This window comes from Coregonus clupeaformis, unplaced genomic scaffold (assembly GCF_020615455.1).
Source record: "Coregonus clupeaformis isolate EN_2021a unplaced genomic scaffold, ASM2061545v1 scaf1912, whole genome shotgun sequence".
Lineage (NCBI taxonomy): Eukaryota > Metazoa > Chordata > Actinopteri > Salmoniformes > Salmonidae > Coregonus > Coregonus clupeaformis.
This window is the reverse complement of record NW_025535366.1, coordinates 29,733-52,618: the sequence shown is the minus strand read 5'-3', so window position 1 is coordinate 52,618 and position 22,886 is coordinate 29,733. Positions and strand designations below refer to the sequence as shown.

At 43.8% G+C, this 22,886-nt stretch overlaps 1 protein-coding gene across 1 annotated transcript in view; it reads right to left on the bottom strand.

Moving 5' to 3' along the window:
• The window catches only part of LOC123481292 (sister chromatid cohesion protein PDS5 homolog A), a 70,273-nt gene that overhangs the window by 40,245 nt on the left and 7,142 nt on the right, over nucleotides 1-22,886 (bottom strand). Inside the window, exons 3-7 of the mRNA XM_045218935.1 lie at nucleotides 16,276-16,479; nucleotides 16,052-16,138; nucleotides 12,966-13,063; nucleotides 8,788-8,914; nucleotides 6,449-6,529 (exon numbers count right to left, since the gene is read on the bottom strand). Of these exons, the coding sequence (XP_045074870.1) occupies nucleotides 6,449-6,529; nucleotides 8,788-8,914; nucleotides 12,966-13,063; nucleotides 16,052-16,138; nucleotides 16,276-16,479 (597 nt within the window). The remainder of the gene's footprint in view (nucleotides 1-6,448; nucleotides 6,530-8,787; nucleotides 8,915-12,965; nucleotides 13,064-16,051; nucleotides 16,139-16,275; nucleotides 16,480-22,886) is intronic.

Below are 22,886 nucleotides of genomic sequence, written 5' to 3'. Positions count from 1 at the left end.
GAGACAGACAGACAGAGGAATACAGACAGACAGACAGAGGAATAGAGACAGACAGACAGAGGAATAGAGACAGACAGACAGAGGAATAGAGACAGACAGACAGAGGAATAGAGACAGACAGAGGAATAGAGACAGACAGACAGACAGAGGAATAGAGACAGACAGACAGACAGAGGAATAGAGACAGACAGAGGAATAGAGACAGACAGACAGAGGAATAGAGACAGACAGAGGAATAGAGACAGACAGAGGAATAGAGACAGACAGACAGAGGAATAGAGACAGACAGACAGAGGAATAGAGACAGACAGAGGAATAGAGACAGACAGACAGACAGAGGAATAGAGACAGACAGAGGAATAGAGACAGACAGAGGAATAGAGACAGACAGACAGAGGAATAGAGACAGACAGAGGAATAGAGACAGACAGAGGAATAGAGACAGACAGACAGAGGAATAGAGACAGACAGAGGAATAGAGACAGACAGAGGAATAGAGACAGACAGACAAACAGAGGAATAGAGACAGACAGACAGAGGAATAGAGACAGACAGACAGAGGAATAGAGACAGACAGACAGAGGAATAGAGACAGACAGACAGACAGACAGAGGAATAGAGACAGACAGACAGAGGAATAGAGACAGACAGAGGAATAGAGACAGACAGACCGAGGAATAGAGACAGACAGACAGACAGACAGAGGAATAGAGACAGACAGACAGAGGAATACAGACAGACAGACAGAGGAATAGAGACAGACAGACAGAGGAATACAGACAGACAGACAGAGGAATAGAGACAGACAGACAGAGGAATACAGACAGACAGACAGAGGAATAGAGACAGACAGACAGAGGAATACAGACAGACAGACAGAGGAATAGAGACAGACAGACAGAGGAATACAGACAGACAGACAGAGGAATAGAGACAGACAGACAGAGGAATAGAGACAGACAGACAGAGGAAGAGACAGAAGTGTATAAATACAGTATAGTGAGTGTACAAAACATTAAGAACACCTTCCTAATATTGCCTCAGAACATCCTCGATTCGTCGGTCATGGACTACACAACGTGTCAAAAGCGTTCCACAGGGATGCTGGCCCATGTTGACTCCAATGCGTTTCACACAGTTGTGTCAAGTTGACCATTCTTAATACACGCGGGGAAAACTGTTGAGCGTGAAAAAACCCAGCAGCGTTGCAGTTCTTGACACAAACCGCTTCGCCCGGCACCTACTACCGTACCCCGTTCAAAAGGCACGTCAATATTTTGTCTTGCTCGTTCATCCTCTGAATGGCACACATTCTCAATTGTCTCAAGGCTTAAAAATCCTTCTTTAACCTGTCTCCTTCCCCTTCACCTACACTGATTGAAGTGGATTTAACAGATGACATTACATTTTACATTTACGTCATTTAGCTGACGCTCTTATCCAGAGCGACTTACAGTTAGTGCATACATTATATTATTTTCATACTGGCCCCCCGTGGGAAACGAACCCACAACCCTGGCGTTGCAAACGCCATGCTCTATCAACTGAGCTACCTCCCTACCTGCCATTCCCTCCCCTACCCTGGACGACGCTGGGCCAATTGTGCGCCGCCCCATGGGTCTCTCGGTTGCGGCCGGCTACAGCAGAGCCTGGACATCAATAAGGGATCATAGCGTTCAAACGATTAGTCCAAGTCATGGAAGGAGTAGGTGTTCTTAATGCGATGCATGTCTACATGGTCTGAACGGTAGATTGAGAGATAGATGTACAGTAGCAGTCAAAAGTTTGGAGACACCTACTCATTCAAGGGTTTTTCTTAATTTTTTTTACTATTTTCTACATTTTAGAATAATAGTGAAGACATCAAAACTATGAAATAACACATATGGAATCATGTAGTAACCAAAAAAGTGTTAAACAAATCAAAATATATTTTATATTATTTGAGATTCTTCAAAGTAGCCACCCTTTGCCTTGATGACAGCTTTGCACACTCTTGGCTTTCTCTCAACCAGCTTCATGAGGTAGTCACCTGGAATGCATTTCAATGAACAGGTGTGCCTTGTTAAAAGTTGAATTTCTTTCCTTCTTAATGCATTTCAGCCAATCAGGTGTGTTGTGACAAGGTAGGGGTGGTATACAGAAAATAGCCCTATTTGGTAAAAGACCAAGTCCATATTATGGCAAGAACAGCTCAAATAAGCAAAGAGAAATGACAGTCCATCATTACTTTAAGACATGAAGGTCAGTCAATCTGTAAAATGTCAAGAACTTTGAAAGTTTCTTCAATTGCAGTCGCAAAAACCATGAAGCGCTATGATGAAACTGGCTCTCATGAGGACCGCCACAGGAAAGGAAGACCCAGAGTTACCTCTGCTGCAGAGGATAAGTTCATTAGAGTTACCAGCCTCAGATTGCAGCCCAAATAAATGCTTCACAGAGTTCAAGTAACAGACATATCTCAACATCAACTGTTCAGAGGCGACTGTGTGAATCAGGCCTTCATGGTCGAATTGCTGCAAAGAAACCACTACTAAAGGACACCAATAAGAAGAAGAGACCTGCTTGGGCCAAGAAACACGAGCAATGGACATTAGACAGGTGGAAATTTGTCCTTTGGTCTGGAGTCCAAATTGGAGATTAATGGTTCCAACCGCCGTGTCTTTGTGAGACGCGGTGTGGGTGAACGGATGATCTCTGCATGTGTAGTTCCCACCGTAAAGCATGGAGGAGGAGGTGTTATGGTGTGGGGGTGCTTTGCTGGTGACTCTGTCTGTGATTTATTTAGAATTCAAGGCACACTTAACCAGCATGGCTACCACAGCATTCTGCAGCGATACGCCATCCCATCTGGTTTGGGCTTAGTGGGACTATCATTTGTTTTTCAACAGGACAATGACCCAACACACCTCCAGGCTGTGTAAGGGCTATTTGACCAAGAAGGAAAGGGATAGAGTGCTGCATCAGATGACCTGGCCTCCACAATCCCCCGACCTCAACCCAATTGAGATGGTTTGGGGATGAGTCGGACTGCAGAGTGAAGGAAAAGCAGCCAACAAGTGCTCAGCATATGTGGGAACTCCAAGACTGTTGGAAAAAGCATTCCATGTGAAGCTGGTTAAGAGAATGCCAAGAGTGTGCAAAGCTGTCATCAAGGCAAAGGGTGGCTATTTGAAGAATCTCAAATATAAAATATATTTTGATTTGTTTAACACTTTTTTGGTTACTACATGATTCCATATGTGTTACTTCATAGTTTAGATGTCTTCACTATTATTCTACAATGTAGAAAATAGTAAAAATAAAGAAAAGCCTTGAATGAGTAGGTGTCCAAACTTTTGACTGGTACTGTATATATATATACACACACACACAGTACTAATGTTAGTGATTCATGTCTCTATGGTCTGAACGGTAGACTGTTAAACAGCCATCACTAGCACAGAGAGGCGGCTGCCTACATACAGACTTGAAAATCACTGGCCACTTTAATAAATGGAACACTAGTCACTTTAATAATGCCACTTTAATAATGTTTACATATCTTGCATTACCCATCTCATCTGTATATACTGTATTCTATACTATCTATTGCATCTTAGCCTATGCTGCTCTGATAATGACATTGCTCATCCATATATGTATATATTCTTATTCCATTCCTTTACTTAGATTTGTGTGTATTAGGTTTTTGTTGTGGAACTGTTAGATATTACTTGCTAGATATTGCTGCACTGTCGGAACTAGAAGCACAAGCATTTCGCTACAAATCGCAATAAAATCTGCTAACCACGTGAACGTGACCAATACATTTCATTTGAGATAGAGGTATATATACTTATTATATATATGTATTTTTTTTTTTTCCACCATCATTTGCAAATAAATTCATAAAAAATCCTACAATGCGATTTTCTGGATTTTTTTTTCTCAATTTGTCTGTCATAGTTGACGTGTACCAGTACTAAACGTTAGTGAGTCATGTCTCTATGGTCTAAATGGTAGATGTGTATTCTGTTGTGTTAAATAAAGTAAAGTAAATAGCCAGTTTTTTAGTTTGTCTTTCTTCGTATATATTTCTCTATCTCACTTTCCATCCTTTAACTAAACACACTTTCCTGATGTGGAACAGACTCTATTATTTATTTATTTTTATCAAGAACCTACGGCAAAAAATAGCCAGCTAGCCAGCTAACCAGCTAACCTACGGCTAAATAGCCAGCTAACCAGCTAACCTACGGCTAAATAGCCAGCTAACCAGCTAACCTACGGCTAAATAGCCAGCTAACCAGCTAACCTACGGCTAAATAGCCAGCTAACCAGCTATTAGCTATTAGCCACCGTTAGCGGTCTTCACCACTATCCTGCACTACCTACCAGCCAGCTCTAGCCTGGACAATTATCGAGAGAGAGGTACAGTTGAAGTTTAAAGTTTACATCCACTTTAGGTTGGAGTCATTAAAACTCGTTTTTCAACCACTCTACAAATGTATTGTTAAACTATAGTTTTGGCAAGTCGGTTAGGACATCTACTTTGTGCGTGACACAAGTAATTTTTCCATCAATTGATCACAGACAGATTATTTCACTTATAATTCACTGTATCACAATTCCAGTGGGTAAGAAGTTTACATACACTAAGTTGACTGTGCCTTTAAACAGCTTGGGAAATTCCAGAAAATGATGTCATGGCTTTAGAAGCTTCTGATAGGTTAACTGACATCATTTGAGTCAATTGGAGGAGTACCTGTGGATGTATTTCAAGGCCTACCTTCAAACTCAGTGACTCTTTGCTCAAAAGAAATCAGCCAAGACCTCAGAAAAAAAATTGTAGACCTCCACAAGTCTGGTTCATCCATGGAAGCAATTTCCAAACGCCTGAAGGTACCACGTTCATCTGTACAAACAATAGTACGCAAGTATAAACACCATGGGACCACGCAGCCGTCATACCGCTTAAGAAGGAGACGCGTTCAGTCTCCTAGAGATTAACGTACTTTGGTGCGAAAAGTGCAAATCAATCCCAGAACAGCAGCAAAGGACCTTGTGAAGATGCTGGAGGAAACAGGTACAAAAGTATCTATATCCACAGTAAAACGAGTCCTATATCGACATAACCTGAAAGGCCGCTCAGCAAGGAAGAAGCCACTGCTCCAAATCCACCATAAAAAAGCCAGACTACGGTTTGCAACTGCACATGGGGACAAAGATCGTACTTTTTGGAGAAATGTCCTCTGGTCTGATGAAACAAAAATAGAACTGTTTGGCCATAATGACCATCGTTATGTTTGGAGGAAAAAGGGGGAGTCTTACAAGCCGAAGAACACCATCCCAACCGTGAAGCACGGGGGTGGCAGCATCATGCTGTGGGGGTGCTTTGCTGCAGGAGGGATTGGTGCACTTCACAAAATAGATGGCATCATGAGGAAGGAAAATTATGTGGCTATATTGAAGCAACATCTCAAGACATCAGTCAGGAAGTTAAAGCTTGGTCGCAAATGGGTCTTCCAAATGGACAATGACCCCAAGCATACTTCCAAAGTTGTTGCAAAATGGCGTAAGGACAACAAAGTCAAGGTATTGGAGTGGCCATCACAAAGCCCTGACCTCAATCCTATAGAACATTTGTGGGCAGAACTGAAAAAGTGTGTGCGAGCAAGGAGGCCTACAAACCTGACTCAGTTACACCAGCTCTGTCAGGAGGAATGGGCCAAAACTCACCCAACTTATTGTGGGAAGCTTGTGGAAGGCTACCCGAAACGTTTGACCCAAGTTAAACAATTTAAAGGCAATGCTACCAAATACTATTTGAGTGTATGTAAACGTCTGACCCACTGAGAACGTGATGAAATAAATAAAAGCTGAAATAAATCATTCTCTCTACTATTATTCTGACATTTCATATTCTTAAAATAAAGTGGTGATCCTAACTGACCTAAGACAGGGAATTTTTACTTGGATTAAATGTCAGGAATTGTGAAAAACAGAGTTTAAATGTATTTGACTAAGGTGTATGTAAACTTCCGACTTCAACTGTATATATACACAGTACTAACGTTAGTGAGTCATGTCTCTATGGTCTGAATGGTAGATAGAGAGAGAGATAGAGGTATATATATATATACAGTACTAACGTTAGCGATGCATGTCTCTATGGTCTGAATGGTAGAGAGAGAGAGAGAGAGAGAGGTATATATATATATATATATATATATATATATACACAGTACTAACGTTAGTGAGTCATGTCTCTATGGTCTGAATGGTAGAGAGAGAGAGAGAGAGAGAGGTGTATATATATATATATATATATATATATATATATATATATATATATATATATATATATATACACAGTACTAACATTAGCGAGTCATGTCTCTATGGTCTGAATGGTAGAGAGAGAGAGAGAGATAGAGGTATATATATATATATATATAGTACTAACGTTAGCGATGCATGTCTCTATGGTCTGCACGGTCCTCTTCAGCAGGGTCTTGGCCAAGTCGTACGCCTGCTTATTCAGGTTCTGGAGAAGAGAAGAGAAGAGAGGGTTAAACATCAACAGGGAGGGGTGTGTGTTTTGCCTTGGGAGCAGGTACGAGGTTGATCAGTATGGTGTGTTACCTTGGGAGCAGGTATGAGGTTGATCAGTATGGTGTGTTACCTTGTGAGCAGGTATGAGGTTGATCAGTATGGTGCGTTACCTTGTGAGCAAGTATGAGGTTGATCAGTATGGTGTGTTACCTTGTGGACAGGTACGAGGTTGATCAGTATGGTGTGTTACCTTGTGAGCAGGTACGAGGTTGATCAGTATGGTGTGTTACCTTGTGGACAGGTATGAGGTTGATCAGTATGGTGTGTTACCTTGTGGACAGGTATGAGGTTGATCAGTATGGTGTGTTACCTTGTGAGCAGGTATGAGGTTGATCAGTATGGTGTGTTACCTTGTGAGCAGGTACGAGGTTGATCAGTATGGTGTGTTACCTTGTGAGCAGGTATGAGGTTGATCAGTATGGTGTGTTACCTTGTGAGCAGGTATGAGGTTGATCAGTATGGTGCGTTACCTTGTGAGCAGGTACGAGGTTGATCAGTATGGTGTGTTACCTTGTGAGCAGGTACGAGGTTGATCAGTATGGTGTGTTACATTGTGAGCAGGTATGAGGTTGATCAGTATGGTGTGTTACGTTGTGGACAGGTATGAGGTTGATCAGTATGGTGTGTTACCTTGTGAGCAGGTATGAGGTTGATCAGTATGGTGCGTTACCTTGTGAGCAGGTATGAGGTTGATCAGTATGGTGCGTTACCTTGTGCGCAGGTATGAGGTTGATCAGTATGGTGTGTTACCTTGTGAGCAGGTATGAGGTTGATCAGTATGGTGCGTTACCTTGTGAGCAGGTACGAGGTTGATCAGTATGGTGTGTTACCTTGTGAGCAGGTATGAGGTTGATCAGTATGGTGCGTTACCTTGTGAGCAGGTACGAGGTTGATCAGTATGGTGCGTTACCTTGTGAGCAGGTATGAGGTTGATCAGTATGGTGTGTTACCTTGTGAGCAGGTATGAGGTTGATCAGTATGGTGCGTTACCTTGTTAGCAGGTATGAGGTTGATCAGTATGGTGCGTTACCTTGTGAGCAGGTATGAGGTTGATCAGTATGGTGCTTTACCTTGTGAGCAGGTATGAGGTTGATCAGTATGGTGCTTTACCTTGTGAGCAGGTATGAGGTTGATCAGTATGGTGCGTTACCTTGTGAGCAGGTACGAGGTTGATCAGTATGGTGTGTTACCTTGTGAGCAGGTATGAGGTTGATCAGTATGGTGTGTTACCTTGTGGACAGGTATGAGGTTGATCAGTATGGTGTGTTACCTTGTGGACAGGTACGAGGTTGATCAGTATGGTGTGTTACCTTGTGAGCAGGTATGAGGTTGATCAGTATGGTGTGTTACCTTGTGAGCAGGTATGAGGTTGATCAGTATGGTGTGTTACCTTGTGAGCAGGTATGAGGTTGATCAGTATGGTGTGTTACCTTGTGAGCAGGTATGAGGTTGATCAGTATGGTGTGTTACCTTGTGAGCAGGTATGAGGTTGATCAGTATGGTGCGTTACCTTGTGAGCAGGTATGAGGTTGATCAGTATGGTGCGTTACCTTGTGAGCAGGTATGAGGTTGATCAGTATGGTGCGTTACCTTGTGAGCAGGTATGAGGTTGATCAGTATGGCGTGTTACCTTGTGAGCAGGTATGAGGTTGATCAGTATGGTGCTTTACCTTGTGAGCAGGTATGAGGTTGATCAGTATGGTGCGTTACCTTGTGAGCAGGTATGAGGTTGATCAGTATGGTGCGTTACCTTGTGAGCAGGTATGAGGTTGATCAGTATGGTGCGTTACCTTGTGAGCAGGTATGAGGTTGATCAGTATGGTGCGTTACCTTGTGAGCAGGTATGAGGTTGATCAGTATGTTGTGTTACCTTGTGAGCAGGTACGAGGTTGATCAGTATGGTGCGTTACCTTGTGAGCAGGTACGAGGTTGATCAGTATGGTGCGTTACCTTGTGAGCAGGTATGAGGTTGATCAGTATGGTGCGTTACCTTGTGAGCAGGTATGAGGTTGATCAGTATGGTGCGTTACCTTGTGAGCAGGTATGAGGTTGATCAGTATGGTGCGTTACCTTGTGAGCAGGTATGAGGTTGATCAGTATGGTGTGTTACCTTGTGAGCAGGTATGAGGTTGATCAGTATGGTGCGTTACCTTGTGAGCAGGTATGAGGTTGATCAGTATGGTGCGTTACCTTGTGAGCAGGTATGAGGTTGATCAGTATGGTGTCCAGTAGTTCCTGTGTGACGCCGTCTCCCTCCATTATAATAGAACTCATCAGATCCAACATGTGCATCTGGACCTTCTGATTGTGACTGTTACTATAGGAGGGAGAGAGAGAGAGAGGGCGTGAGGGAGAGAGAGCGAGAGCGAGAGAGAGCGAGAGAGAGAGAGAGAGAGAGAGAGAGAGAGAGAGCGAGAGAGGGCGAGAGAGAGAGAGAGAGAGAGAGAGCGAGAGAGGGCGAGAGAGAGAGAGAGAGAGAGAGAGCGAGAGAGGGCGAGAGGGAGAGAGGGAGAGAGAGGATGGAGAGAGAAAGAAAGAGGGAGAGATTGGAGAGAGAGAGAGGATGAGAGAGAGAGTTTGGCGAGAGAAAGAGGTTGGAGAGAGAGAGAGAGGATGGAGAGAGAGAGAGAGGTTGAGGAGAGAGAGAGAGAGGATGGAGAGTGAGATGTTGGAGAGAGAGAGAGAGAGGATGGAGAGAGAGAGAGAGGTTGAGGAGAGAGAGAGAGAGAGGTTGAGGAGAGAGGATGGAGAGTGAGATGTTGGAGAGAGAGAGAGGGTATTCAATAAGGGGTTTTGTTTGTGATGTGTGTGTGAAAGAAACAGACATAATTGCTTTCTGAGAGAGGAACTTGATAAGGGTTACACTACTACTGTCCCATATCTGTCAAATCTAGTGTTGTCTCCATGCTCCTCCCAAGGGCTTCCATTCTCTGTCTCTGGCTGCCCTCTCAGTCTGATAGACTGGGGTCTCTGTCAACGTCTACTAACCTGACTGACTACCATTCATAAACACGTCCTGGATCAACCTCTGTGCTGCTATATGGAGTCACACAGGCATCTGCCCATGGAGAGACCCACTGTCTTTACGGGAGGAGGAAGACCCAACCGTCTTTACGGGAGGAGGGAGACCCAACCGTCTTTACGGGAGGAGGGAGACTCAACCGTCTTTACGGGAGGAGGGAGACCCAACCGTCTTTACGGGAGGAGGGAGACCCAACCGTCTTTACGGGAGGAGGGAGACCCAACCGTCTTTACGGGAAGAGGAAGACCAACCGTCTTGACAGGAGGAAGACCAACCGTCTTGACGGGAGGAGGAGGAAGACCAACCGTCTTGACAGGAGAAAGATGATGCCAGTTGTGGAGAGTTCTCAGAGCTACGGCTGCATCAAGCCCAGGACCTACTGTGACCCAGTGTGTGGAACTGGACTGAGGCAGTCTGACAGCTCAGCCCTCAGAGGACACTGGATGAGTGGGAAATGGACCAGGCCAACACTATGGAGGTGTGAGTGGAGCAGCTACAGAGGAGGGAGAATACACCCAGGACCAGACCAGCGTGGTCTGTGGTGGAGAGCGGTCTGCTGAGGTAGAGGAGACAGCCAGACAAGGAAACTCTGGAGGACATCCTACTGTGGCCAGACAGAGGATATTCCTCCTAACACCCATCACTCTGTCTGGCTACTCTTCCTCTGTCAGTGAGGATCACAGGTTCCCATAACAGTGGTTCACAAACTGTGGGGCGGGGCAGGAGTCCAGGTGGGTCACCGGATGACATTTTTGTTGTGCATTGTTGTTACAAATAAAAATGTCATTATTACTCAAGTCAAATTTGGTAACGTTGGTCACAAGAGCCCACGCTGAAATGTACATTCAGTTAAATGTTTATAAATATTATTGGCCTGGTTATGTTTTATCAACCCCTCAACCCTGATGGTGGGTCGCCTCTATAAAGACAGGCCGTCTCACGTGCCAGCTTGATGGAACACAGCCAGAGACAGGGTGTTCTCTATAAAGACAGGCTGTCTCACGTGCCAGCTTGATGGAACACAGCCAGAGACAGGTGTTCTCTATAAAGACAAGGCTGTCTCACGTGCCAGCTTGATGGAACACAGCCAGAGACAGGTGTTCTCTATAAAGACAAGGCTGTCTCACGTGCCAGCTTGATGGAACACAGCCAGAGACAGGGTGTTCTCTATAAAGACAAGGCTGTCTCACGTGCCAGCTTGATGGAACACAGCCAGAGACAGGGTGTTCTCTATAAAGACAGGCTGTCTCACATGCCAGCTTGATGGGACACAGCCAGAGACAGGGTGTTCTCTATAAAGACAAGGCTGTCTCACGTGCCAGCTAATGGAACACAGCCAGAGACAGGTGTTCTCTATAAAGACAAGGCTGTCTCACGTGCCAGCTTGATGGAACACAGCCAGAGACAGGTGTTCTCTATAAAGACAGGCTGTCTCACGTGCCAGCTTGACGGAACACAGCCAGAGACAGGTGTTCTCTATAAAGACAAGGCTGTCTCACGTGCCAGCTTGATGGAACACAGCCAGAGACAGGGTGTCCTCTATAAAGACAGGCCGTCTCACGTGCCAGCTTGACGGAACACAGCCAGAGACAGGTGTCCTCTATAAAGACAGGCTGTCTCACGTGCCAGCTTGATGGAACACAGCCAGAGACAGGTGTTCTCTATAAAGACAGGCTGTCTCACGTGCCAGCTTGATGGAACACAGCCAGAGACAGGTGTTCTCTATAAAGACAAGGCTGTCTCACGTGCCAGCTTGACGGAACACAGCCAGAGACAGGTGTTCTCTATAAAGACAAGGCTGTCTCACGTGCCAGCTTGATGGAACACAGCCAGAGACAGGTGTTCTCTATAAAGACAAGGCTGTCTCACGTGCCAGCTTGATGGAACACAGCCAGAGACAGGTGTTCTCTATAAAGACAGGCTGTCTCACATGCCAGCTTGATGGAACAAAGCCAGAGACAGGTGTTCTCTATAAAAGACAGGCTGTCTCACGTGCCAGCTTGACGGAACACAGCCAGAGACAGGTGTTCTCTATAAAGACAAGGCTGTCTCACATGCCAGCTTGATGGAACACAGCCAGAGACAGGTGTTCTCTATAAAGACAGGCTGTCTCACGTGCCAGCTTGATGGAACACAGCCAGAGACAGGTGTTCTCTATAAAGACAGGCTGTCTCACGTGCCAGCTTGATGGAACACAGCCAGAGACAGGTGTTCTCTATAAAGACAGGCTGTCTCACGTGCCAGCTTGATGGAACACAGCCAGAGACAGGTGTTCTCTATAAAGACAGGCCGTCTCACGTGCCAGCTTGATGGAACACAGCCAGAGACAGGGTGTTCTCTATAAAGACAGGCTGTCTCACGTGCCAGCTTGATGGAACACAGCCAGAGACAGGTGTTCTCTATAAAGACAGGCTGTCTCACGTGCCAGCTTGATGGAACACAGCCAGAGACAGGTGTTCTCTATAAAGACAGGCTGTCTCACGTGCCAGCTTGATGGAACACAGCCAGAGACAGGTGTTCTCTATAAAGACAAGGCTGTCTCACGTGCCAGCTTGACGGAACACAGCCAGAGACAGGTGTTCTCTATAAAGACAGGCTGTCTCACGTGCCAGCTTGATGGAACACAGCCAGAGACAGGTGTTCTCTATAAAGACAAGGCTGTCTCACGTGCCAGCTTGATGGAACACAGCCAGAGACAGGTGTTCTCTATAAAGACAAGGCTGTCTCACGTGCCAGCTTGATGGAACACAGCCAGAGACAGGTGTTCTCTATAAAAGACAGGCTGTCTCACGTACCAGCTTGACGGAACACAGCCAGAGACAGGTGTTCTCTATAAAGACAAGGCTGTCTCACGTGCCAGCTTGATGGAACACAGCCAGAGACAGGTGTTCTCTATAAAGACAAGGCTGTCTCACGTGCCAGCTTGATGGAACACAGCCAGAGACAGGTGTTCTCTATAAAGACAGGCTGTCTCACGTGCCAGCTTGATGGAACACAGCCAGAGACAGGGTGTTCTCTATAAAGACAAGGCTGTCTCACGTGCCAGCTTGATGGAACACAGCCAGAGACAGGTGTTCTCTATAAAGACAGGCTGTCTCACGTGCCAGCTTGATGGAACACAGCCAGAGACAGGTGTTGTCTATAAAGACAGGCTGTCTCACGTGCCAGCTTGATGGAACACAGCCAGAGACAGGTGTTCTCTATAAAGACAAGGCTGTCTCACGTGCCAGCTTGACGGAACACAGCCAGAGACAGGTGTTCTCTATAAAGACAAGGCTGTCTCACGTGCCAGCTTGATGGAACACACGTGCGAGCGAGAGCATGAGAGAGAGAGAGAGATTCTTACTTGATGACAGAGAAGAGTGTCTTGAAGAGCTGGATGAAGATTTCGTTGCAGTCCTCCAGCTCAAAGCAGATGTTGTATGACTTTACCCACGCCAAGTTCTACAAACAGCCAGGAGACAGACAAGGTTAAAGGACGGACGTTCAGGACAGTGCTTCAAACAAACCCTCCCCCTCTGGAGTCGTCCGGACCTCTGACCTCCAACCAGGTAGACATATCTGTTAAACTGCGGGCTCTTGGGAAAGATCTCAATTGCATACTCCTCGCTTCTCAACTCCTTCTCGAAACCCATTGGACGAGAAAGCCGGACGCCCCTCTGACCTTCTTCTCCAATAGGGTTCGAGAAGGAGACGAGGAGAGAGGACGCGAGGAGTCGGTTATTGAGATCCTTCCTTGGAGTCCTCCAGTCCCTGACCTCTGACCCTCCCCTTCAGCCGTCTAACCCGGTTGTAGCTAGTTACTAAAGCCACAAAGTCACATTTGGCTAGATTGTAAAACTTCATGAATGTGTAAAGTTAGCAGTGTGGTTAGGGTTAGGCATAAGGTTAGCGGTGTGGTTAAGGTTAGGGTTAGGCATAAGGTTAGCAGTGTGGTTAAGGTTAGGCATAAGGTTAGCAGTGTGGTTAAGGTTAAGGTTAGGCATAAGGTTATCAGTGTGGTTAAGGTTAGGGTTAGGCATAAGGTTATCAGTGTGGTTAAGGTTGGGTTAGGCATAAGGTTAGCAGTGTGGTTAAGGTTGGGTTAGGCATAAGGTTAGCAGTGTGGTTAAGGTTAGGGTTAGGCATAAGGTTAGCAGTGTGGTTAAGGTTAAGGTTAGGCATAAGGTTAGCAGTGTGGTTTGGGTTAGGCATAAGGTTAGCAGTGTGGTTAAGGTTAGGGTTAGGCATAAGGTTAGCAGTGTGGTTAAGGTTAGGCATAAGGTTAGCAGTGTGGTTAAGGTTAGGCATAAGGTTAGCAGTGTGGTTAAGGTTAAGGTTAGGCATAAGGTTAGCAGTGTGGTTAAGGTTAGGGTTAGGCATAAGGTTAGCAGTGTGGTTAAGGTAAGGCATAAGGTTAGCAGTGTGGTTAAGGTTAGGGTTAGGCATAAGGTTAGCAGTGTGGTTAAGGTTAGGGTTAGGCATAAGGTTAGCAGTGTGGTTAAGGTTAGGGTTAGGCATAAGGTTAGCAGTGTGGTTAATGTTAGGGTTAGGCATAAGGTTAGAAGTGTGGTTAAGGTTAGGGGTAGGTATAAGGTTAGCAGTGTGGTTAAGGTTAGGGTTAGGCATAAGGTTAGCAGTGTGGTTAGGTTAGGCATAAGGTTAGCAGTGTGGTTTGGGTTAGGCATAAGGTTAGCAGTGTGGTTAAGGTTAGGCATAAGGTTAGCAGTGTGGTTAAGGTTAGGGTTAGGCATAAGGTTAGCAGTGTGGTTAAGGTTAGGCATAAGGTTAGCAGTGTGGTTAAGGTTAAGGTTAGGCATAAGGTTAGCAGTGTGGTTTGGGTTAGGCATAAGGTTAGCAGTGTGGTTAAGGTTAGGGTTAGGCATAAGGTTAGCAGTGTGGTTAAGGTTAGGGTTAGGCATAAGGTTAGCAGTGTGGTTAAGGTTAGGGTTAGGCATAAGGTTAGCAGTGTGGTTAAGGTTAGGGTTAGGCATAAGGTTAGCAGTGTGGTTAAGGTTAGGGTTAGGTATAAGGTTAGCAGTGTGGTTAAGGTTAGGGTTAGGCATAAGGTTAGCAGTGTGGTTAGGGTTAGGCATAAGGTTAGCAGTGTGGTTTGGGTTAGGCATAAGGTTAGCAGTGTGGTTAAGGTTAGGGTTAGGCATAAGGTTAGCAGTGTGGTTAAGGTTAGGGTTAGGCATAAGGTTAGCAGTGTGGTTAAGGTTAGGCATAAGGTTAGCAGTGTGGTTAGGGTTAGGCATAAGGTTAGCAGTGTGGTTAAGGTTAGGGTTAGGCATAAGGTTAGCAGTGTGGTTAAGGTTAGGCATAAGGTTAGCAGTGTGGTTAGGGTTAGGCATAAGGTTAGCAGTGTGGTTAAGGTTAGGGTTAGGCATAAGGTTAGCAGTGTGGTTAAGGTTAGGTTTAAAATAACATTTTAAGAAGATACATTTAAGAAATAGGCGGGGTTTAACCATAATTATGACTTTGTGGCTGTGATAGCTAGTGACGACCGTCTAACCCCATAACCCCCTGATTCCTCACCTCCAGCAGGTAGAAGTATCCCCATAACCCCCCTGTTTCCTCACCTCCAGCGGGTAGAAGTATCCCCATAACCCCCTGATTCCTCACCTCCAGCAGGTAGAAGTATCCCCATAACCCCCTAAATTCCTCACCTCCAGCAGGTAGAAGTATCCCCATAACCCCCCCTGATTCCTCACCTCCAGCAGGTAGAAGTATCCCCATAACCCCCCTGTTTCCTCACCTCCAGCAGGTGAAGTATCCCCATAACCCCCCTGATTCCTCACCTCCAGCAGGTAGAAGTATCCCCATAACCCCCTAAATTCCTCACCTCCAGCAGGTAGAAGTATCCCCCATAACCCCCCTAAATTCCTCACCTCCAGCAGGTAGAAGTATCCCCATAACCCCCTGATTCCTCACCTCCAGCAGGTAGAAGTATCCCCATAACCCCCCTGATTCCTCACCTCCAGCCGGGTAGAAGTATCCCCATAACCCCCTGATTCCACACCTCCAGCAGGTGAAGTATCCCCATAACCCCCTGATTCCTCACCTCCAGCAGGTAGAAGTATCCCCATAACCCCCTGATTCCTCACCTCCAGCAGGTAGAAGTATCCCCATAACCCCCCTGATTCCTCACCTCCAGCGGGTAGAAGTATCCCCATAACCCCCCTGATTCCTCACCTCCAGCAGGTAGAAGTATCCCCCATAACCCCCTGATTCCTCACCTCCAGCGGGTGAAGTATCCCCATAACCCCCTGATTCCTCACCTCCAGCTGTAGAAGATCCCCATAACCCCCTGATTCCTCACCTCCAGCAGGTAGAAGTATCCCCATAACCCCCCTGATTCCTCACCTCCAGCAGGTAGAAGTATCCCCCTAACCCCCTGATTCCTCACCTCCAGCAGGTAGAAGTATCCCCATAACCCCCCTGATTCCTCACCTCCAGCAGGTAGAAGTATCTATTGAACTGCGGGCTCTTGGTGTCCTCCAGCCCTTTCAGCTGTCTTGTGATGAAGAGGAAGATGTCCTGAAGAGGAGGAAGGTCAAAAAAAGGGTTCAGCGTGTAAAAAAAATCAGGTCTTGGGGGTTCCACATTCGGGTTACGGTTGTATAAAAGGTTAGTTCCCCGAGATCAGGTTAGACGGGAGGTTATAACGGCGTTACCTTGAGTTTGTCGTGTGAGGTGTAGGGCGCCTCGGGGGCGTAGATCCTGAAGATGTCGGCCAGGCAGCAGGCCACCAGGAGACGCACGTCCTTGTTGGGGTTCCTCAGGAAGAACTCCGAGGCCAGGTGGAGAGCCAGGTTGAGATACTGTTGTTTCTCCTCCTCGCTGTCCTGGTCCATGTCCATGTAGGTTTTCACTACCATCTACAGAGAGAGAGAGATGATTGGTTAAGGTCTGGTCCATGTAGATCTTCACTACCATCTACAGAGAGAGAGATGATTGGTTAAGGTCTGGTCCATGTAGGTCTTCACTACCATCTACAGAGAGATGATTGATTAGTTGGTTATTGATTGATTAAGCTCTAGTCCATGTCCATATAGGTTAGGGTTGGTTGGTATCTAGATTTCTATACACAAGGACCGCTATTTAAAAATAATAATAATTATCCAGGAGGGGATTGAATGTCTCTGCTGGAACCAAGAATCTTGATCTTGACATCTAGCCACTTAGCTACTAGCAAGTTAGCAAACCAGATGCATAGCTGGAGCCCAGAGCTGGATATCATTTATTTGACACATCTTAGATTTGTTTTTGTTTTTTTAAAGTCTCTCTCTATGGTAGTGAAGACCTACTGTATATTAGGCTTGGGCGATATACCGTATCCCGGGGTATTTCCAAATACCGATGGAAAGTTGTACCGTCGGTATTTCCAAATACCCCGGGATATACGGTATATCGCACGTCTAATCGAAGAGAAAGTGATTGATTTGATGATTGTGTTCTGGTCCATACGACTCCAACACAATCTGATAAAAGTGATTGGTTGGATAATGCTTATTCTTCTTTAAAAAAAGGTGCAATATGCAGAAATCGCGCCGCCATTTCCCGGTGGCTAAAATTCTAATCGTTTGCCTAATTTAAGTTTGTGACAAAACAAGCGTAGAGAATCACTGCACCATCTAAACCGCTGAGAAATATATTTTCAATACCCAAAAGTATTGTATTTTCAGCTGTTCGAAGCTGGTGAACAAAACCAAAAGTAAAAAAGACAAAAACTTAACTGAAATGGCGAACATAGAACAGATCTACCGCTACGTAAAACTTCCTTCAATGAGAATGACAGATCTATAACTTACATTTCTATGGGAATTTGGTCAAGTCGCCCAAAAGTTAAAACTCAACTCCATTAGTACAATCTGTAGCCTAAGCACTGGACACTACATACAGTCAAGCAGAGTGAGTTAGCTTGACAGTTAAAAACCAGCTTCCATTACTAATGTATCATTGGAATAAAACCAGCTTCCATTACTAATGTATCATTGGAATAAAACCAGCTTCCATTACTAATGTATCATTGGTATAAAACCAGCTTCCATTACTAATGTATCATTGGAATAAAACCAGCTTCCATTACTAATGTATCATTGGAATAAAACCAGCTTCCATTACTAATGTATCATTGGAATAAAACCAGCTTCCATTACTAATGTATCATTGGAATAAAACCAGCTTCCATTACCAATGTATCATTGGAATAAAACCAGCTTCCATTACTAATGTATCATTGGAATAAAACCAGCTTCCATTACCAATGTATCATTGGAATAAAACCAGCTTCCATTACTAATGTATCATTGGAATAAAACCAGCTTCCATTACTAATGTATCATTGGAATAAAACCAGCTTCCATTACTAATGTATCATTGGAATAAAACCAGCTTCCATTACTAATGTATCATTGGAATAAAACCAGCTTCCATTACTAATGTATCATTGGAATAAAACCAGCTTCCATTACTAATGTATCATTGGAATAAAACCAGCTTCCATTACTAATGTATCATTGGAATAAAACCAGCTTCCATTACTAATGTATCATTGGAATAAAACCAGCTTCCATTACTAATGTATCATTGGAATAAAAACCAGCTTCCATTACTAATGTATCATTGGAATAAAACCAGCTTCCATTACTAATGTATCATTGGAATAAAACCAGCTTCCATTACTAATGTATCATTGGAATAAAACCAGCTTCCATTACTAATGTATCATTGGAATAAAACCAGCTTCCATTACCAATGTATCATTGGAATAAAACCAGCTTCCATTACCAATGTATCATTGGAATAAAACCAGCTTCCATTACTAATGTATCATTGGAATAAAACCAGCTTCCATTACTAATGTATCATTGGAATAAAACCAGCTTCCATTACTAATGTATCATTGGAATAAAACCAGCTTCCATTACTAATGTATCATTGGAATAAAACCAGCTTCCATTACTAATGTATCATTGGAATAAAACCAGCTTCCATTACTAATGTATCATTGGAATAAAACCAGCTTCCATTACTAATGTATCATTGGAATAAAACCAGCTTCCATTACTAATGTATCATTGGAATAAAACCAGCTTCCATTACTAATGTATCATTGGAATAAAACCAGCTTCCATTACTAATGTATCATTGGAATAAAACCAGCTTCCATTACCAATGTATCATTGGAATAAAACCAGCTTCCATTACCAATGTATCATTGGAATAAAACCAGCTTCCATTACTAATGTATCATTGGAATAAAACCAGCTTCCATTACTAATGTATCATTGGAATAAAACCAGCTTCCATTACTAATGTATCATTGGAATAAAACCAGCTTCCATTACTAATGTATCATTGGAATAAAACCAGCTTCCATTACTAATGTATCATTGGAATAAAACCAGCTTCCATTACTAATGTATCATTGGAATAAAACCAGCTTCCATTACTAATGTATCATTGGAATAAAACCAGCTTCCATTACTAATGTATCATTGGAATAAAACCAGCTTCCATTACTAATGTATCATTGGGAATAAAACCAGCTTCCATTACTAATGTATCATTGGAATAAAACCAGCTTCCATTACTAATGTATCATTGGAATAAAACCAGCTTCCATTACTAATGTATCATTGGAATAAAACCAGCTTCCATTACTAATGTATCATTGGAATAAAACCAGCTTCCATTACTAATGTATCATTGGAATAAAACCAGCTTCCATTACTAATGTATCATTGGAATAAAACCAGCTTCCATTACTAATGTATCATTGGAATAAAACCAGCTTCCATTACTAATGTATCATTGGAATAAAACCAGCTTCCATTACTAATGTATCATTGGAATAAAACCAGCTTCCATTACTAATGTATCATTGGAATAAAACCAGCTTCCATTACTAATGTATCATTGGAATAAAACCAGCTTCCATTACCAATGTATCATTGGAATAAAACCAGCTTCCATTACTAATGTATCATTGGAATAAAACCAGCTTCCATTACTAATGTATCATTGGAATAAAACCAGCTTCCATTACTAATGTATCATTGGAATAAAACCAGCTTCCATTACTAATGTATCATTGGAATAAAACCAGCTTCCATTACTAATGTATCATTGGAATAAAACCAGCTTCCATTACCAATGTATCATTGGAATAAAACCAGCTTCCATTACCAATGTATCATTGGAATAAAACCAGCTTCCATTACTAATGTATCATTGGAATAAAACCAGCTTCCATTACTAATGTATCATTGGAATAAAACCAGCTTCCATTACTAATGTATCATTGGAATAAAACCAGCTTCCATTACTAATGTATCATTGGAATAAAACCAGCTTCCATTACTAATGTATCATTGGAATAAAACCAGCTTCCATTACTAATGTATCATTGGAATAAAACCAGCTTCCATTACTAATGTATCATTGGAATAAAACCAGCTTCCATTACTAATGTATCATTGGAATAAAACCAGCTTCCATTACTAATGTATCATTGGAATAAAACCAGCTTCCATTACTAATGTATCATTGGAATAAAACCAGCTTCCATTACTAATGTATCATTGGAATAAAACCAGCTTCCATTACCAATGTATCATTGGAATAAAACCAGCTTCCATTACTAATGTATCATTGGAATAAAACCAGCTTCCATTACTAATGTATCATTGGAATAAAACCAGCTTCCATTACTAATGTATCATTGGTATAAAACCAGCTTCCATTACTAATGTATCATTGGAATAAAACCAGCTTCCATTACTAATGTATCATTGGAATAAAACCAGCTTCCATTACTAATGTATCATTGGAATAAAACCAGCTTCCATTACTAATGTATCATTGGAATAAAACCAGCTTCCATTACTAATGTATCATTGGAATAAAACCAGCTTCCATTACTAATGTATCATTGGAATAAAACCAGCTTCCATTACTAATGTATCATTGGAAGAGTACTAGAGGAAGGATAACATCAACCATTTTAAGAGCTGTAAAACTCTCATTCTCTCTCCCACTCAACAGAGAAAGAGACGCAACTCCACTCAAAACAACCCCCTCTAGCACTAGGACCCAGCAGACACCACCACCTCAAGTGTGTGGGTTGCCAGGCAACCAGGAGCAGCAATCCAAGCTGCAGGCAGAGTTGGGGGGGGGGATGGGTTCTGAAACAGGCAGGCTGCAGAGGAGACAAGTCCCTCTGCTTCTCCCTCGCTCTCGCTCTCTGGCTCAATCTACCGGGGAAAAAAGCCTCCACCAGAAACTGTGAAATCTTTCTACACCAGCGCTGGACTGGGGACTCATACTGCATGTAACTGACCTGATTCGGCCCATGTATGAAAAAATAATAATGTATGCGCTCACTAACTGTAAGTCGCTCTGGATAAGAGCGTCTGCTAAAATGACTAAAAATGTAAATGTGGTTTTGTTTATGAGAATAGCTGAGCTGGCTGGCGAAAGGGAACGGCTGGTTTTTTATCTATTTATGCAAAACCTGATACCCAAATACACCGTGATCCTCTGTAGCTCAGCTGGTAGAGCACGGCGCTTGTAACGCCAGGGTAGTGGGTTCAATCCCCGGGACCACCCCATACGTAAAAAAGGTATGAACACATAGACTGTAAGTCGCTTTGGATAAAAGCGTCTGCTAAATGGCATATTACATTTACAAAAAAAAAAAAAAACATTGTAAAGTGGTTATCCCACTGTCTATAAGGTGAATGCACCTATTTGTAAGTCGCTCTGGATAAAAGCGTCTGCTAAATGGCATATTACATTCTGCTGTTTGAGCACATTTCTTTCTCTTCCGCGAACCCCTTCACAGCAGTCTGGATACTACTATCTAAAGCAGTTTAAAATGTCAGAAAAATAAAGGCTTTCCTTCTCCAAAATGTTAATCTTCCGTACCTGCATTCTTATAACAATATCAAGTCAAAAGCTATCCCTGAACTTCACAGCCGCTCAGAAACCAGGTTCCACTAACTCCAGACGGCCACTGGTGGCTCAGGGCCAGACCAGTATCGCTGTACTACTTAGCATCGTGGCAAGGAAACAAAAACACACGAAGCGGCATCAACTTCTTTAGGAAAACAGCCCTAATGTTCGGAAACACACATCATTAGGTTGTTGTCATCCAGAGTCACATGTATTCATTTTCTAAGCTATAGCACAGCATATTTTACATACAGCAGGTTTTTAAAGGACCAAAGAGTAAGGTCCTGGTATCATCCCAGCCTCTTTCACTATCACAACACAAAACCAATCATGCACAGCTTTCAGAGAGAGGAGAGGGGGGAGAGAGGAGAGGGGGGAGAGAGGGAGACATAGAGAGGAGAGGGGGGAGAGAGGGAGACAGAGAGAGGAGAGGGGGGGAGAGAGGAGAGGGGGGAGACAGAGAGAAAGAGACAGATAAATAACACATCTACCTTTATTCTAAATTGCCTGAACAGAATCTCAGAGAATAGACGTTTTAACCAGCTAACGTTGACACACTTTCAGACATAGCTCTTGATGTTAAAATGGGTTGTTGGGAGTGTCAAGTCAGTCCGTTTATCCCATTTCAAGTCTCCCTAGCTTTAAAGCTGATGAAACTGCCACTTCTGTTGAGGATATTACAACAAGAAAGACGATACTTCAAAATAACGAACACCGTTTTCCCCCTCTGACATCACTAACAGCAGAATACAGTGAAAGTATTCAGACCCCTTGACCTTTCCCACATTGTTACGTTACAGCCTTATTCTAAAATTGATACAATCATTTTTTCCCCCCTCAATCTACACACATACCCCATAATGACAAAGCAAAAACAGGGTTGATTAATTTTGCTAAAATATGAAAAATTACAACAAATACCTTATTCACATAAGTATTCAAACCCTGGGGCGGAACAGTGAGAAAGGTGCTGGGGGAGAACAGTGAGAAAGGTGCTGGGGCGGAACAGTGAGAAAGGTGCTGGGGGGAACAGTGAGAAAGGTGCTGGGGGAACAGGGGAAAGGTGCTGGGGGGAACAGTGAGAAAGGTGCTGGGGGAGAACAGTGAGAAAGGTGCTGGGGGGAACAGTGAGAAAGGTGCTGGGGAGAACAGTGGGAAAGGTGCTGGGGGAACAGGGGAAAGGTGCTGGGGGGAACAGTGAGAAAGGTGCTGGGGGAACAGTGAGAAAGGTGCTGGGGGAACAGTGGGAAAGGTGCTGGGGGAACAGTGAGAAAGGTGCTGGGGGGAACAGTGAGAAAGGTGCTGGGGGGAACAGTGAGAAAGGTGC